The sequence below is a fragment of the Haliaeetus albicilla genome, chromosome 3 (genome assembly GCF_947461875.1).
Source record: "Haliaeetus albicilla chromosome 3, bHalAlb1.1, whole genome shotgun sequence".
Lineage (NCBI taxonomy): Eukaryota > Metazoa > Chordata > Aves > Accipitriformes > Accipitridae > Haliaeetus > Haliaeetus albicilla.
The window spans coordinates 46,131,814-46,146,297 of record NC_091485.1 but is presented as its reverse complement, the minus strand read 5'-3'; the positions used below and the strand labels follow the sequence as shown (position 1 = coordinate 46,146,297).

Genomic DNA, 14,484 nt, shown 5'->3' with positions numbered 1-14,484 from the left:
TAGACTGGACATTAGGAAGCATTTCTTTACCGAGAGGGTGGTCAAACACTGGAACAGGCTTCCTAGAGAGGTGGTTGATGCCCCATGCCTGTCAGTGTTTAAGAGGCATTTGGACAATGCCCTTAATAACATGCTTTAACTTTTGGTCAGCCCTGAATTGGTCAGGTGGTTGGACTAGATGATTGTTGTACGTCCCTTCCAACTGAAATATTCTATTCTAGTCTACTCTAGCCTAGTCTAGTCTATAGGGTGATAGCAGGAGAATGGCACTGGGAGGACAGCCAGAGCCGAGTTTCATATGGACCCAGTGGTCTTGTGCCTGGTTGTCCCCGTGTTGCCGAGACCCCACCGCAGTGTCCCCTGACTGCTCTGCGGATGCAGCGGTAAGCTGACGTCCCCGTCCCCACGCACCCCTCAGTGTCTTGATCTATTCAGTGGAGGAAGCCGAGGCAGGCATCACCGGGAGCCTTGGTACTGATACGGCTGCCTTGGACAAGGTGCACATTGTCTTGCCCTGGCACTGCCTCTCCTATTGGCCCCTCCTGACCGCTACAGGGATGGGGCATCTTTAAAAGGAGGCCAGCGAGGTCTGAGTCGGGCACACAATCTCTCTGACTCCCACCGAGAGCTGCTGTGGCCACTGCCTCTCTCTGCAGGACCACTGCCTCACAAAGCCTGTACAATGTGTAACCGATTTGTGGGAACCTGGAAACTCGTCTCCAGTGAAAATTTTGATGACTATATGAAAGAACTGGGTGAGAAATGTTCTTTGGTTTTTTTTTTTAAGTTTCCTTTGGGAATGTCTATTCTTCATCTTATGCTTTACTCATGGATGGTGCCTTCTTCCTGGCCACAAAAGCGCTTTAATTACTTTTCTAGCATAATTTAATTTCTTTCCTTTAGCATCTAAAATGGAAAAACAGAAAGGTAGGTGCTGAATTACTGTTATAAATTTACTTTTGTCTAGCTGAACTGGCCTGATCTAATTCATTTTTCTGTAATGAGAAGAATCTATGGAGATGCAGCATTTTTTTTATGTTTCTCTTGACTGCACCATTAAACTCGGACTTGTGATAATTTACAATATATAATGGAGCTGATGTCTCATGACACTTTGGTTTCAGAGGTCTAAATCCTATGAATGAATCTATCTGTTACTGAAGAATGCCAGGAATGTAATAAATTAGGCATTGTTTTTCATTTTAATGCTGGCTTCATTCCTATATAGCAAGTCCACAGACAGTCAGCTACAGCATTGCTTTTGCTATATAAATGATTCACTGAGACACTAATTCCCTTTATTTGAAATGTTAAACTGAATAACAAAAGAATTGCAGTTAATTAATTAACCAGAGTAAATGTGGGATGAAAGTCCAGCTACAGATATTTTTCTGAAGATCTGAAGTGTTCAGTATAGAATAATTACTGCAAATAGTGTTATACTATACAGATAACTTTATACCCTTTTATATGGATCTTTTCATCTGAGCATAGTGTAGCATTAACAAAGGCAATAGCTACAGCTATCCCCTTTCTGCTTTTATAAAACAGCAATACAACATCGGTGGCCGTCATTCTAATTTGCCCCAGACCTCACAACTTGTATACAATGAACTGGACTGAAAGGCACTAGGCAACATAAAAGGCTTTTGTCATGGGATTTTCCCTGAAGCTCTCTGCAGCTCTTTGTTCTTATGCTTCAACATTTTTTATATTTCATACTTGTACTTTTCATTGACGTTTACATGCAACGATCCTTAAGGAACGTTAGTAGCAACCTAGGAATTGCCCAATCTCCACTATGTTTTAATGAACAAACACCAGCGCATTGGCAGTTCAGTATCCAGTTTCTTCCATGCAGCTGGTTAACAAAAGTGCAGATTCTCAGATTTGTCAAGAGTTTTTTTAAGAAAGGATTTTTGCAAGCTTTTATGAGGAACAGACAATTCCTCTGAATTTTTCTACCCATTCTATCGCTACACAAATTCATGCAGATTCGTAACCATCTTTGTTTCTTCTTAGCTAAATGTATGCAAGTGTATACTCATGTATATCTTTATTGCTTGCTGAAGGTGCACTCTATCAACTGGGGCTGCCTCAGCCTCTGAACGCAGTACTTCCTCATTTGAAGAATTAGTGTCTCATCTGAATCAAGCATTAGACTATTCAAGAAGGAACTGTTCCTTATTCTTCCACTGAAGATTTATGAAAGGATACTGAGTTTCTTGCTTGCTAGAATGTAATTTCAGATTTGTTTCTGATTTCTAGGAGTGGGCTTGGCTACCCGGAAACTAGGTGGCCTGGCAAAGCCTGATGTGATCATCAGTATGAAAGGGGACATAGTAACCATCAGAACTGAAAGCACCTTCAAAAATACAACGATCTCTTTCAAACTGGGCCAGCAGTTTGATGAAACAACAGCAGATGACCGGAAAGTAAAGGTAGGGGTCTGATGATCTCTGAGTAATCTTGACGTCCTAGAACAGCACCAGAAGGAGTTTTTCCTAGCCCCCTAGTGCACTAGAGTTTTCCAAACTATTCAAAGAAAGCATTGAAGAAGAAATAGTATGGTGCTGAAACTAATGTTACAAAGCGTGTCATTAGCCAAGAATGTGGATTTTGCTGAACGTAAAGTGAATTGCTGCTCTAACCTGCAAAGCTCAGACTGCAGTTTGAAACTCTTTCTTGGCCTTTGCAGAGTGTTGTAACCTTGGAGAAAGGAGCATTGGTGCAAGTGCAGAAGTGGAATGGCAAAGAGAGCACGATAAAGAGAAGACTGGTTGATGGGAAAATGGTGGTGGTAAGTTCACACTCCTTGTATGCTGATAAAGGTCAGAAGGATGCAGCCTTCAGTTTGCTTCTGTCTAAATAGACTGTCAATTTTGGCTTTCTCTCTGGCTTATGAGATAAATTAAGAGGGACAAAAAGGGAACCAAGCTTAGCAAACAAGCTGGAAGGAAATAAATATCGTTCCATAGAGCAAATTGTCTTTAAAGTGACTGTGTCAGCAGAGCTACCATTAATTGGCAGAATATTTACTGCTCCCAAGATTATTATATATTCTTAAAAGAAATGAGATTTTCAAATAGCAGAAACCTGTCAAATGCAAATAAAAGTTTGCAAGTTGGGTACTGCTGTCCCTGGAACGGCTCTTTCCCTTTTCCTATCTTTGGAATAAATCCTGTCCACCTTAGAAAACTGATTTTACACCTTTTCACACATCTATTTCCACTAAAAACCATCAATTCACACACTTCTGTTTGCTTTTTCCACATGAGCATGCCAAGCGCACTAAGCAGGTGCTTGAGGTTTATTGTGTGAAAGCCAGCAGCACCTCTGTGCCCATGCCTGCCTGCGTGGTGACCTGCAGTGGGGACTGGCAGGTCCTGATGGCTCCTTCAAAATGCCTGCTGCGGTGAGGGAACCACATCTTTCCCAGGGGCAGGGGAATGCTGGCTTTCCCTCACCCCCCATTCAACCTGCCTTTCTCCAGCAGCCATGTGAAAGCCATGGGTTGGCCCAGCCAGGGTGATAACACACTTTAGGGACCCCAGCTGTAAGGATCATTACTAAAATTAAGATTTCACTTTTGAGTGAAAGAAAGTTTTTGTTCAGTAAAGTTTTTAAAGAGTGGAGCCAAACTAATTTTGGTGCCTTGTTTGAAATCAGCAGCATTAAGCCTTTACATGCTAGCTTGTTCTGACTGCATTTTGTTTTAAGCTCTCGTACATTTGGAAGGGTGATTTGCATCTCCTCATGGCTGCATTTCTGTGTAAACTTTTTCTAAATATTATACCATCTTCAAAAAGCAGAGAGGTAGGGTGCATCTTCTATCGGCATCCTGCTGTCTGCCCCTTGCCTCAAACAGGTTTGTGGAGGAGGCATCATCTTTTGCAGACCCATGAGGTCTTTTTCAATGTCCCATCACCTCTGTCACACACGTCCTGTGGCTGTGAGTCACCAGGAGCCGCTGAAGGCCACTGGGGCGAGAGGGTCAGGAGGAATATTTTGTGACTCATAAGTGCAAAGTTTTTTAGGCCACAAGCCTGACCTCTGAACTACCCAGGCTACTTCTGCTTCCACAAAAAAAACTTTGTAAAATGGGATGTGTCCATGGGCCATGGTATAATAAACTAGGTGAGGCTGATATTTCTGTCAAGCCAGCAACAACACCAAGGAAGGTAAATTTGTTTCTGGAAGCTGAGCCTAATTTTGCAATCTGTTTGTTATTATATGCCACTTAATTAAGTCTGAAGATGTTAAAATAGAAACCATTCCATTTGCAATATAAAAATAGCTTTGCTGTTTGCTCTAAAAATTATGTAAAGATGTAAAGATGTAAAACATGACATCTGGATTTTCACTGACTTCAGAGGTTACTGCAGCAGACACGCCTTCTCTCAGCAAAAGGTTTATATTAATTTTCCTTTGTGCCTTAGGAATGTGCCATGAAAGGAGTTGTCTGCACTAGAGTCTATGAAAGAGCGTGAAGAAATTCCCTCTCTGCCCTGGACTGGGACTGGCTCTTAAAACTTGGCTTAGTTGGGTGACCAAAGCCTCATGCACTGTGCTTCTTTATTTTCTTATTTCCTTTTATTGGGAAAATGACTACACTATAATTTCATATTTCAGAGCCATAGTGTAACTAATCCAAAGTATTGTGGTGATCCAATAAAAGCTTCTCAACACATAAAATACAGTGTTTGTCTCCACATGAATATTTAAGGTCTTTTCTGAGTAAAATGGTAAAACACAACTGATCTGCCTCTGAGAGAGGGTTAGCACTGCTTCCTTGATATGTGTAAAAATTATCATCTCATGGATTCAATATTCCTTTCCTGTAAACGATTTCATTGCTGAATAGTTCCTATATGGAAGATCATCTTTACCACCAGAATTTTTGACTTTCAGTATGATTTACTGTTTCAGCCTTATGGTTTTACCACAGCATTGTTTCAGTCTCATCCCAAATTGTTTATACTTCTTTCAGTACCACTTTTTATATCCTGCCATGTATTTGGAAGAGGAAAAAATTATCAGAACACATTCCATGTTTCTCTGGCAAAAGAGCTCTTGACCTGTGAAACGAAGTGTGGAGCAGGTGTGAATGAACCGCAGAAATCTCAGGGCTAGAGGGCTTCATTTTGGAAAGTGCTTAGCAATCCAGTCTACTTCCAGCACAGCATGTATGCATGTGCTTAATGTTAAGCACATGAAGGAGATTTTGTTGGGTAGAGTTTGCTGCCAAAGTCCTGCTGAGTTGCTAAGCTGTTCATTCCTCCCATTGCACTTACTCTGCTTTTAACTAAGGAAAAAACAGATAAACCAAACCTAGACTTCTGGAAACATATTTAATCAAAAAGCACTGTAGCAGCTTAATAATTTTTGCCTCTGATAGCCAGTGTTCAGTAACTCTACAACAGTCATGCTAACCACATGAAGTGGAGTATTTAATCCCTTGTCATTGCCTCCACGCCATCATGCAGGTCTCTCCCTGCCTTCTTGGTGGGATTAAAACAACTGTGAGAGGCCTGGGTGTTTATTTTGGCTTGTTAGGAGCTGCAGTGCTGATGTGAACCTTTGCTTACTAGTTTTACAGTCAAGAACACAAATTCTCAAGGCTAAGGGAGATCCTGAACATTAGAATCTAAATTGGTGTGGCCGAACAGATAGTTAAGAGATAGATATCATATGTCAATGCAAAATGTAAAGGTCACCTTTCTTCTCTACCCATCACTGGAAAAGCTAGAGACTGGGTCCAGCTTTGGATACACTTTTATGTAGATGCAGACTAACTGGAGGCAGCTGCCAGAAGGCAAACAGGATGAATCCTAGAAAACATGAGCTGTGAGAGAAGGCTGTGAGATTTATGGACAGCAGTTTTAAGGAAGAGTTTATCCTGGTCTGTAATCTACGTGGAGGGACAAATTCCCCATCTTCAGCCTTACCATTAAAACTCACCTCTCTGAGTGTCAGAGTTTCTGTGACTCCAAGTCCTCAGTGACCGTAACAAGGAATGGATGCAGCATGATACCCCTAGTATCACCTTTTGCAAACAGATTGTAATCACATATTTTAAGTGAAGATTGTCCACCAAGCTTCCATAAGAACTGTCGTAACAGCATGAACTGTTGCACACGAGCTTCCAGTTTATTCTCCTAGACTCTTAACAGAGAGCCAAAAACGTATTTCTTACAGCTCAGAATCTGTCATGGCCTGAAACTGACTTACGAATCTGGATTTTTGCTCTGTAGCTTCTTCATTCCCTCCCCTTGCAGCGTGACGTGCTCCCAGCGAGGCTGCTGGAGCTGCCCACCCCGACCCGGCTCTGGGAAGGTGGAAGTCATCCGGAGCCTTTCACGCAGAGCTTGTCTCCCACCCCTGAGCTGCAGGCAAAGGAGTAGTTGCTGCTGCAAACAAGCTCTGCATTTCCTTTGCTTTTCCTGCTGCAACCTGTAAATGCTTCTCTGAGGTTAAATGGAAAATTTTCCTCTCCAATAAAATATCAGTGTTCAGCTTTTTATTTCCTTGAGAAAAGGAAATAAACATTCACTTTGGTACAAACTGTGTTTTTTCCAGATCTGGAAACAGTAACAAAAGAAAAAACAAAGGACTGCTCACCTAGTCCTCATTTACTTATTTACTCTCTTCTTTTCTCTGACATAACCCAACTCTCTCCTTTTCTCCTTATGGAATTTTTAATTGCATTTATTTTTCCAGAGATTTGGGATTAAAATAATGATAGCTTTGGGGTTTTAAGTTCCTAACTAAATGCAGGTATGCTATTAGGAGCCTAGTATTTGGCACTTTCATTCTATACAAAGGTCACTTAAAAATGTCATGAGAGCTGGAGACTTTCCAAAACAGGAAAAGTGCAACAGAACTGATAGTGTTGAAGGCAAAAACAATAGGGCAGGTGGTACAAATCAGCACAGAAATAGAGCACTTTGGGATATTGGTGTCCGTAAAGCAATCCTTGGTGTCTCCAGGAGATTTTAGGGGGAATATGAATCGTGTAGTCTCAAGGTCATTTTTATGTCTTACTGTAAATTAGTTTTTCTTCTTTCCTAAACTTTTCATGGGACAGATACTTATGGAACGAACATCTAGACTGAGGTACGATGCCTGTGTCTTGAGCTGTGCTTTCACACTAAGAAGCAAGTGCATTTGCCATTTCCCTGGCTTGTGTATGCACTTAATCTAGAAATATCAGTAGCCTGATGCTGGCATATAAACAGCATTACTTAAAGCAATCAGGTTGACCTAGTGCCCACCCCAGGTAATGAAAACCTAGCTGATTTTCGAGGGCCACACTCACGCTATTCTCCCGTCAGGCGCTCTTTCTGTGAGTGCCGTAAGGCTCCGTCTCACGTCCTTTCGCCTGCATCTCCCGAGGCGGTGGGAAACGCCTGCGTGGGGGATTCATCCTCCGGTTGCTCCGGACCTGCCAGCATTGCCTGCCTCTGCCCTGCCTGATGTCTCCTGGGGCAGGAAAAGCAAGCGCGCGTGACAAGAGCCTGCCTCAGCCCTGGTGTACCACAGGGAGCACTGAAGTCAAATAAAAGCTGCATCTGGACTCCGGATACCATAGCTGTTACCTTGGACTTGGCGGAATTTGGCAATTTGTGACAGAAGGCATCTCCTGGTGATGTACAGTTAAACCTGGGATACTGTACCCTGCACCCTGGTCTTTTCCACACAGAGTGGAGCAGAGAGGAGAGGCGAAGACACTGACTCTCCTGCAAGGGGATCTTTGTCCTTGCTGATATCTTAGGCAGTAACTTTGAACTTCCCTTGGCTGTTTTAGGTAAGTTCATTTTGGCGGCAACCGTATTCCTGCAAAGTGAATTCACACCCATCCAAGGGCCCAGCACATGGCCTTTGCTGCTGTTTCACACAAAAACCTTGTCACCTATTAGGACAGTTTCACTAGACAGCAAACATATGGCTGAGCAATTCAAGAAATGGCAAAGATTTGTGGAGGGGGATTAGGCTGTGTTATTAAAGCAATTGCACTTCATAAGAAGTCCTCACTACTTACCACATTATTTCAGAGAAACAACTTGTTATGCTGATTAACACTGTGCTGTACAGAAATTGCTCCACTGTGGCTTTTAAGATGTTGTTACCTTCCCTAATTTTCATTTTGGATTAAAGATGTTCTGTTGATGTCTGGGATACAAAGGAGTGAAAGGTTAGCACTGAAGGGGTAATCAGTCAGAAACAAATAGGCTGATGCCATGAAAAAATCGCCTTCAGAAATCCTGGAATTTGGATGTAATCAAGCTCTTTGTTAGGGAGGCAATTAGAGCATATCCTTGCCATTTCAATGCAAAACGTTGTGATTGGCTATTAGCCATCGTGCTGCAGATGGGAAGCACAAGAAAATGATGTTATTTGGACTAAAGGGCACAACAACATGGGGAATAATGCAGTCCCTGAGACACTACAGAGAGAGAAAGCTGTGTTAGACACCATTCACACAGTATTTTCAAAGGAGACTGCTCTTTTTACCTTTCAAGTAGCAAATCAGTATTTAAATATACTTTCCTCAAATGTTATGAAAATTTTTAAAAGTAAAATCAGGAGGAATGCCATGCTTTGGGGATTAGGAAGGGTGGGGTGAATGGATTACAGCTGGATTTAATTTCAGGTCCTCAGTGGAGTATTAACTGAAAGTATTTTGAAGTATTTTTCATATTATTTGCTATAATGTGATCACCAGCATTGTTCATACTATTTGCGAGAAGTGTAAGGGAGGGGAAAAGGGTTTTCTATTCACTTCCAAATGAGCACACTCGCTGGCACACTCTCTTGTGGATAAGACTTCCTTAGAAGAGGGTCCTCTGCCAGCAATCGGGTTAAAAACATTACAAGAATTGATCTTGTCCTTCAAGCTTATAAACACGGTGTCACAGTTAAAGCTACAGGAGGAGACATCTACAGTGGAGCTGTGGGACATGCCAGCTAAAGCACGGCCTATATAAAGTTTGACAGAGTTTAGGGTTTCTTTGGGAAATCTGTAGACATAATTATCAGAAAGGAGAGATATTTAGTGTATCTAGCTACTGTACAATACTTATACATGCCAACAATAATCTCATTTATCTCTCAGATCTTCGCATGAATTTCCAGAGCTGAAATCTAAAATACATATGCATGTTTTACTTGGAAGTTCTGCTCATTTGTTATGAAAAAAATCTGTGACACAGTGAAGGTGGAGCTCTCAGTCTCCTTATAGAGAATCTCCCAGCAGAGGGTCATAGCTTTGCATGACTTTGTGCCACCTTCTTGTATCTTGTACCGTATAGTGTTCAGAGTTTTATAGCCTACTGACTCTTACAGATTTGTACAGGCCAATTCATTTAAAAGGAATTCTAATTCCTTCACAAACCTCCTCTCTTTATGAACAGTGGAAAAATAAGACTACAAAGCAATTTGACACTGTAAGACATAACATTCAAGGCCCCTAATTACCCAGTTAACACAAATGTTTTCATTTAAGTTAACAAGAGATAGAGCAGTCAGATTAAGAAAGGTTAGGTACATAAATGTCTGTGCTTTCCAGATAGGATCTGAGTCCTCTGGCCAGGGGCACAGGAACCAACATTAAGGCTCTCCCTGGCGCTTCCTTTTTCTGGGGATTTTGATGTAATCAAGAAGCATCATCACAGTTTATCCTGGCTCTGTCTCCAGTTGGGCAGAGAGCATGTTGTGAAATAAAGAGGCAATCGTTATAGTCTAAGCTAACGACTTTGGAAAACTTGTGCCAAGGAAGAGGAATAATTTTAAGATTATATTCCCTCCCATGTATTTTAAAGAATGAGGCCCTATCTGAATAAGTCATTTCAAACCAATCTCATGTTCTTCTACACAGGGTGACAAGTCTTATGGATGGAAGAACAGCAGTAGTAGTCACTTCTGTTGACTTCCATAAAGCTTTTACTGTAAACCCAAAGACATGTTCATAAACATGCTATAAATTTAGGATAGATTAAGCTGCTGCTACAGAGAAGGGGTACAAACTGATGCAGAAACCATACTTGGACTGTCAATGGTTCACTGTCAAAGTGGAAGGAGGTATCAAGTGGACTTGTGCTGGTCCAGTCCTATTCAGTCTCCTCAGTAATAACCATGATGTTATTTATAGATTGTACAGAGATGAGAGGAAATGCAAGCATACCGGATGGCAGGGTTCAAATTCAAATGATCTCAACAAACTCAGGAAATAGTTTGAAACAGCCAGGGGGACATTTAAGAGGGAAAAATGCACAAGGCGATATCAGCAGGAGCACAAGTACCAGATGGAGAACAAGCAAGAACTGGTACAAACACTGGGAGTTCATAGTGGATCACAGACTGAAAATGAGTGGCAAACGTGGCATTACTGAAAAAAGGCAAACCTCATATTGGGATGCACAGTCGGAGGATAGCCAGCAAGCCGTGGTTATCTGCATGCTCTGCTTGTCACTAGTAAAACCTCCAGGACACATGCTATCATGCCTAGTTCTGTGTAATGCAGTGCAAAATGATTGGATCAATGGAGAGAGTTCAGAGAAAACCAATGAGGCTTTAAAATGCTCTAAATGGAAGCATGAAATTACTATGGAGAAGGTATTCAGGGAAGGGAGACTGGTCAAGGGCACGGAAGAGTGTAGTGACACACCAAATTCCTTGGATAGGTGAGATGTGCAATATATGTAGATCTACACACACACAGACATGCACGCACACAGAATTATCCATTAATACACACGGTTTTAGTCACAGCCAGTGACACAGGACCAAGCTACTGTGACTACTCTTCTCCAACAGTGAAACTGTCCAGGAATCGATGTAGCTGAGACTAACCTCACCTCCGCAGTGCCTGCTATGAGAGTCACCATTCAGTGCAACTCTCCTCAGCTTCCCCAGTACACGTTCTCATAGGTCAACAGCTCAGTACATAAAGAAAAAGAGGCAATTTGAACAGGAACTATAGCCAAAGAGTAGATTACTCAGAGCATGAACAACATTCCTGATTTCCTTCTACTACTTACAGTTTCCAACTGATTTGTCATATGAAATAGGAGATTGAAGTTGCTTGCACCTGAAATATATTGTCGCAAGATGCTCCTTTGCTCAAGGTATATAAGCAGCTGGACGTTAAACAGTTTGAGAGAAAAAAAGAAGACAGAAAGAGAGAAAACCTGAAATAAGTTAAAAAAAAAATCTTAAATCTGTCATCATTTCAGAAATGCTGAAGTGCTTGTGAAGACATTGTATCTCCTGAGAAAGCTATTCTTCTCACACTGTCACTGTTATGGAGGGGGTCACCAGATGGTGATCAAGTGTCATCTTCCCAAAGCTTTTCTAGGACCAGTGAAGAATTGCTGTATTGTTCTTGGATACAAATTTCAGATTATTCACAGCAGCCTGTGAAAACGGTGGAAGAATGCGCTTTTTTACTTAATTTTACCTGTACTCAAGCCAGAATTCTTTCCTGAAATCTGTATAATAGCACCAGGTCTGGATTCCCAAAGCAGCAGTTGCCTATATGATACCTGTGAGCCCTTTGAGGATTGGCAGTCACAGGTTGAAGACATGTTGGACTAAAGATATTTTCAAACTCTGCATCAACACCACCTCTTCTATCTGAAACCAGCTTGGAAACCACCCTGAGAGCTCTTGGTGGTCATCATAGGGGTGTCAATATCATTTATGTCTTTGATGTAAAGCTGTGCTATCAGAATGAATATCTTAAAAAATAGTTAAAGTGATAAGGAAAATGGCCAAGATATTGTTTCTTGCTGCTCAGACAAATTCATAGTCACCTATGCTTTTGTCGAACACTGCTGCGTATCTACTGGGTGCCTGCTGGTGGCACAGCTCACCTAGAAGGACTGATGGGGGACTATTCCCAGGCGCTGGGGGAATAAATCATCATTCCTGAAAAACACCCAGCATTGAAGATGGTAATTAGCCCAGTCAAAAATGGCATTCTGAAAAAAACCCCTGCAGTGCTGGAGCTGGGCTGAGTGGCTCCATACCCCCCGACCATGCTGTGCCCTGCTCCAGGTAGCAGTCACAGCCCCTTTGCCTCCTCCACACGAGATCCCATCCAGAGCACCCCCAGTACTTCACCTCTTATGGGCAGAGGTCTGGCATGTGCCCACACTCAGGCTGCAAGCGCAGTTTCTGCTGCCTGACTACATCCATGCCTTATCCAGGAAGGCTGGGGAGGGAGGGATTCGGCAGGGTTCCCCCAGCAGCCTGCAGCATCCTGCTCTGGTGGAAACACTGTCTTTGAATCTATTTTGCCAATAAAACCAAAACCACCAAACAAAAACAATCCTACACAACATTTAGTTGAGTGGTCTTAAACCACAAGGGGATTAAAGCACATCTTTTCTCCTTTCTGCCTATAGCTCAAGCTTGTTCCTCCTGGCAACCCGCACTGCTCGCAGTACACTGTCCCCCCGTCTGTTTTTACCAGACAGACAGTCCGCACTAGCCATCCTCCGCCTCTTCTTCTAACTCCTCATTTTCCATAGCTATTTGAATGACTGGTTTAACTTAATTTCCCACTGATGCACCTTCATCTCGATCAGCAGAGAGGGAAAGAGAACAGGATCTGTCTGTGCTTGTGTGAACGCTGAGTGTTTCAGTCTGTGCTGGTCTGTGTGGCTGGCCACACGTATAGGTGTATGCACAGCATGTGTGTGCTGGCACGCACGCCTTTTGGGAAGACAAACTCAGCCTTGCTGCTGAGTGTACCTGGGGCATGGAGCTGCGGCAGCCTCAGCTCTGAGGGGCTACTGAATTCAGCGACCCCAAACAGATGTCCCTGCTCTGCCTTCTGTGACTCAGCCATGCCTTTCCCCGTTTCCATTCCTCAGGCAGGCCCTGGTTTAACAATGAGATTTAACATGTACATTACTTTGTCTAAGTGAACTGTTGAATTTAGCACTATTCTCCTCTTGAACCCTGGCCTCTGATCTTCTCAATGCAGCGTAGGCATCTCCATTTGAAATACCTCCCTATATAGTCCTTGGAGAATGATAAGCACCTTTAGGAAACAGTTTAGCTGACCTATTTTAAATGTCTTCTTTAGTTGAAGAATAACAGCTTAGAAGCATCTGCTTTTCTTCACTGACTGTTAAGGGATATATGTTATTGTCCAGTACTTGATGTAACAGCTCACTGAGCTGAAGGTTTAGTAGCTCTCACCACTGTTTTGGCTAACAGGTCCGCATCTGAGCTTTCTTTGGTGGCAGACCTCCAAGGAGCACCCAGCTGGAGAGTGGTGGTGTGCTGGTGATGCAATGAAAACCCTCCCACATTTCTGAGCGTGTGCCAGAGACGACACACCATGATACCCATCTGGAAGGTTCAATCCATGTTCTCTAAACAGGATCAACTCTGTTAACATGACTGAAGATCAGCTATCGAGATGAGCAGAGGTGACCTGCTTCCTTCCACTCGGATGTGAAAGCGTGGTCCTGATCACATACAGGCATATGTCTTTAAGTGCAGTAGTGTCAGTTCATTTGCTCCTGCCTGTGGGCTGCTGCCTTGCTTCCTGCTCTTTCTATGGATTCGACAGCCTGCCCTGCTTCTTGGGCTAAGCAGTTGGGCAGTACTGATGGCTGCTTTCCAGTTGGTTTCCTATCCTAACTCGAAAGTAGCTTCATCTTGTTTGCAATTGTAGTGTTAGGAATATGTGTGGGAATCTGGGGTGGTGGGGAGGCTGGGGGGGAAGCTTAAATGTCCTTCTTAACTAAATGAAACAATATGCTGTTGTATTGTCATAACCTCATTTGGGCTCCCAGGAGACTCTCATGAATCTGACAAACACTCAAAATGCTGGAAGCAAAACTTAACTTTGAATCTTTGTTCCTCATTTGTTTCTAAAAATATTGTAGTTTTTCTACTCACAAAATAGTGACAGAAAATAGCAACAAGATTCTCAAGCTTTATTTATTAAATCAGGAAATTACTCAGTACTCTCCCGAGCAGTCTTCGCTTTTTCTTCCCCTTCTCTTGGTAAGTCTGCAGAGAGTACTTTCAGCAGATGGAGAAAGGGTGAAACATAGAAACGATGTTAGAGTTCAACAACAGCATGCTGCTTATGTCCCAGAGAAAAAGGGAACATCACCTCAGGGACTTGAGCTGAGCATCCACGTTATGATAACATGGTGGAACATTCAGACCCAAAGCCAGGCAACAGGAATGTGACCAGCGTCACTCCCAGGTGTGGTGCAAGGAGCCACAGCCAAGAGGAAGGGAACTCTTTTTTCAGTAGCAGAAAATTCTCCAAGCACCATCTGGATTTGAATAGAAGTACTCGTTAAAGGAAATAACTTATAAACGATGACACTATCCTTTGTAATTTACATTCCTTTCCACACACATCCTTTTCATAACACACAAACATACACACACATAGAGTTGATGTATTCCTACTGCTTACAAACCCATTGATAAGCTATAACTTTTTTTAAT

General features: G+C 42.5%; 1 protein-coding gene across 1 annotated transcript; it reads left to right on the top strand.

The window, feature by feature from the left end:
- The first annotated feature begins 574 nt into the window (after positions 1-574).
- On the top strand, positions 575-4,695 carry LOC104317000 (myelin P2 protein). Its single transcript, XM_009917638.2, has 4 exons — positions 575-755; positions 2,269-2,441; positions 2,699-2,800; positions 4,440-4,695. The coding sequence occupies exons 1-4, from the start codon at positions 683-685 to the stop codon at positions 4,488-4,490; spliced, it is 399 nt and encodes a 132-aa protein (XP_009915940.1). The 5' UTR covers positions 575-682; the 3' UTR covers positions 4,491-4,695.
- The last annotated feature ends 9,789 nt before the right edge of the window (positions 4,696-14,484 follow it).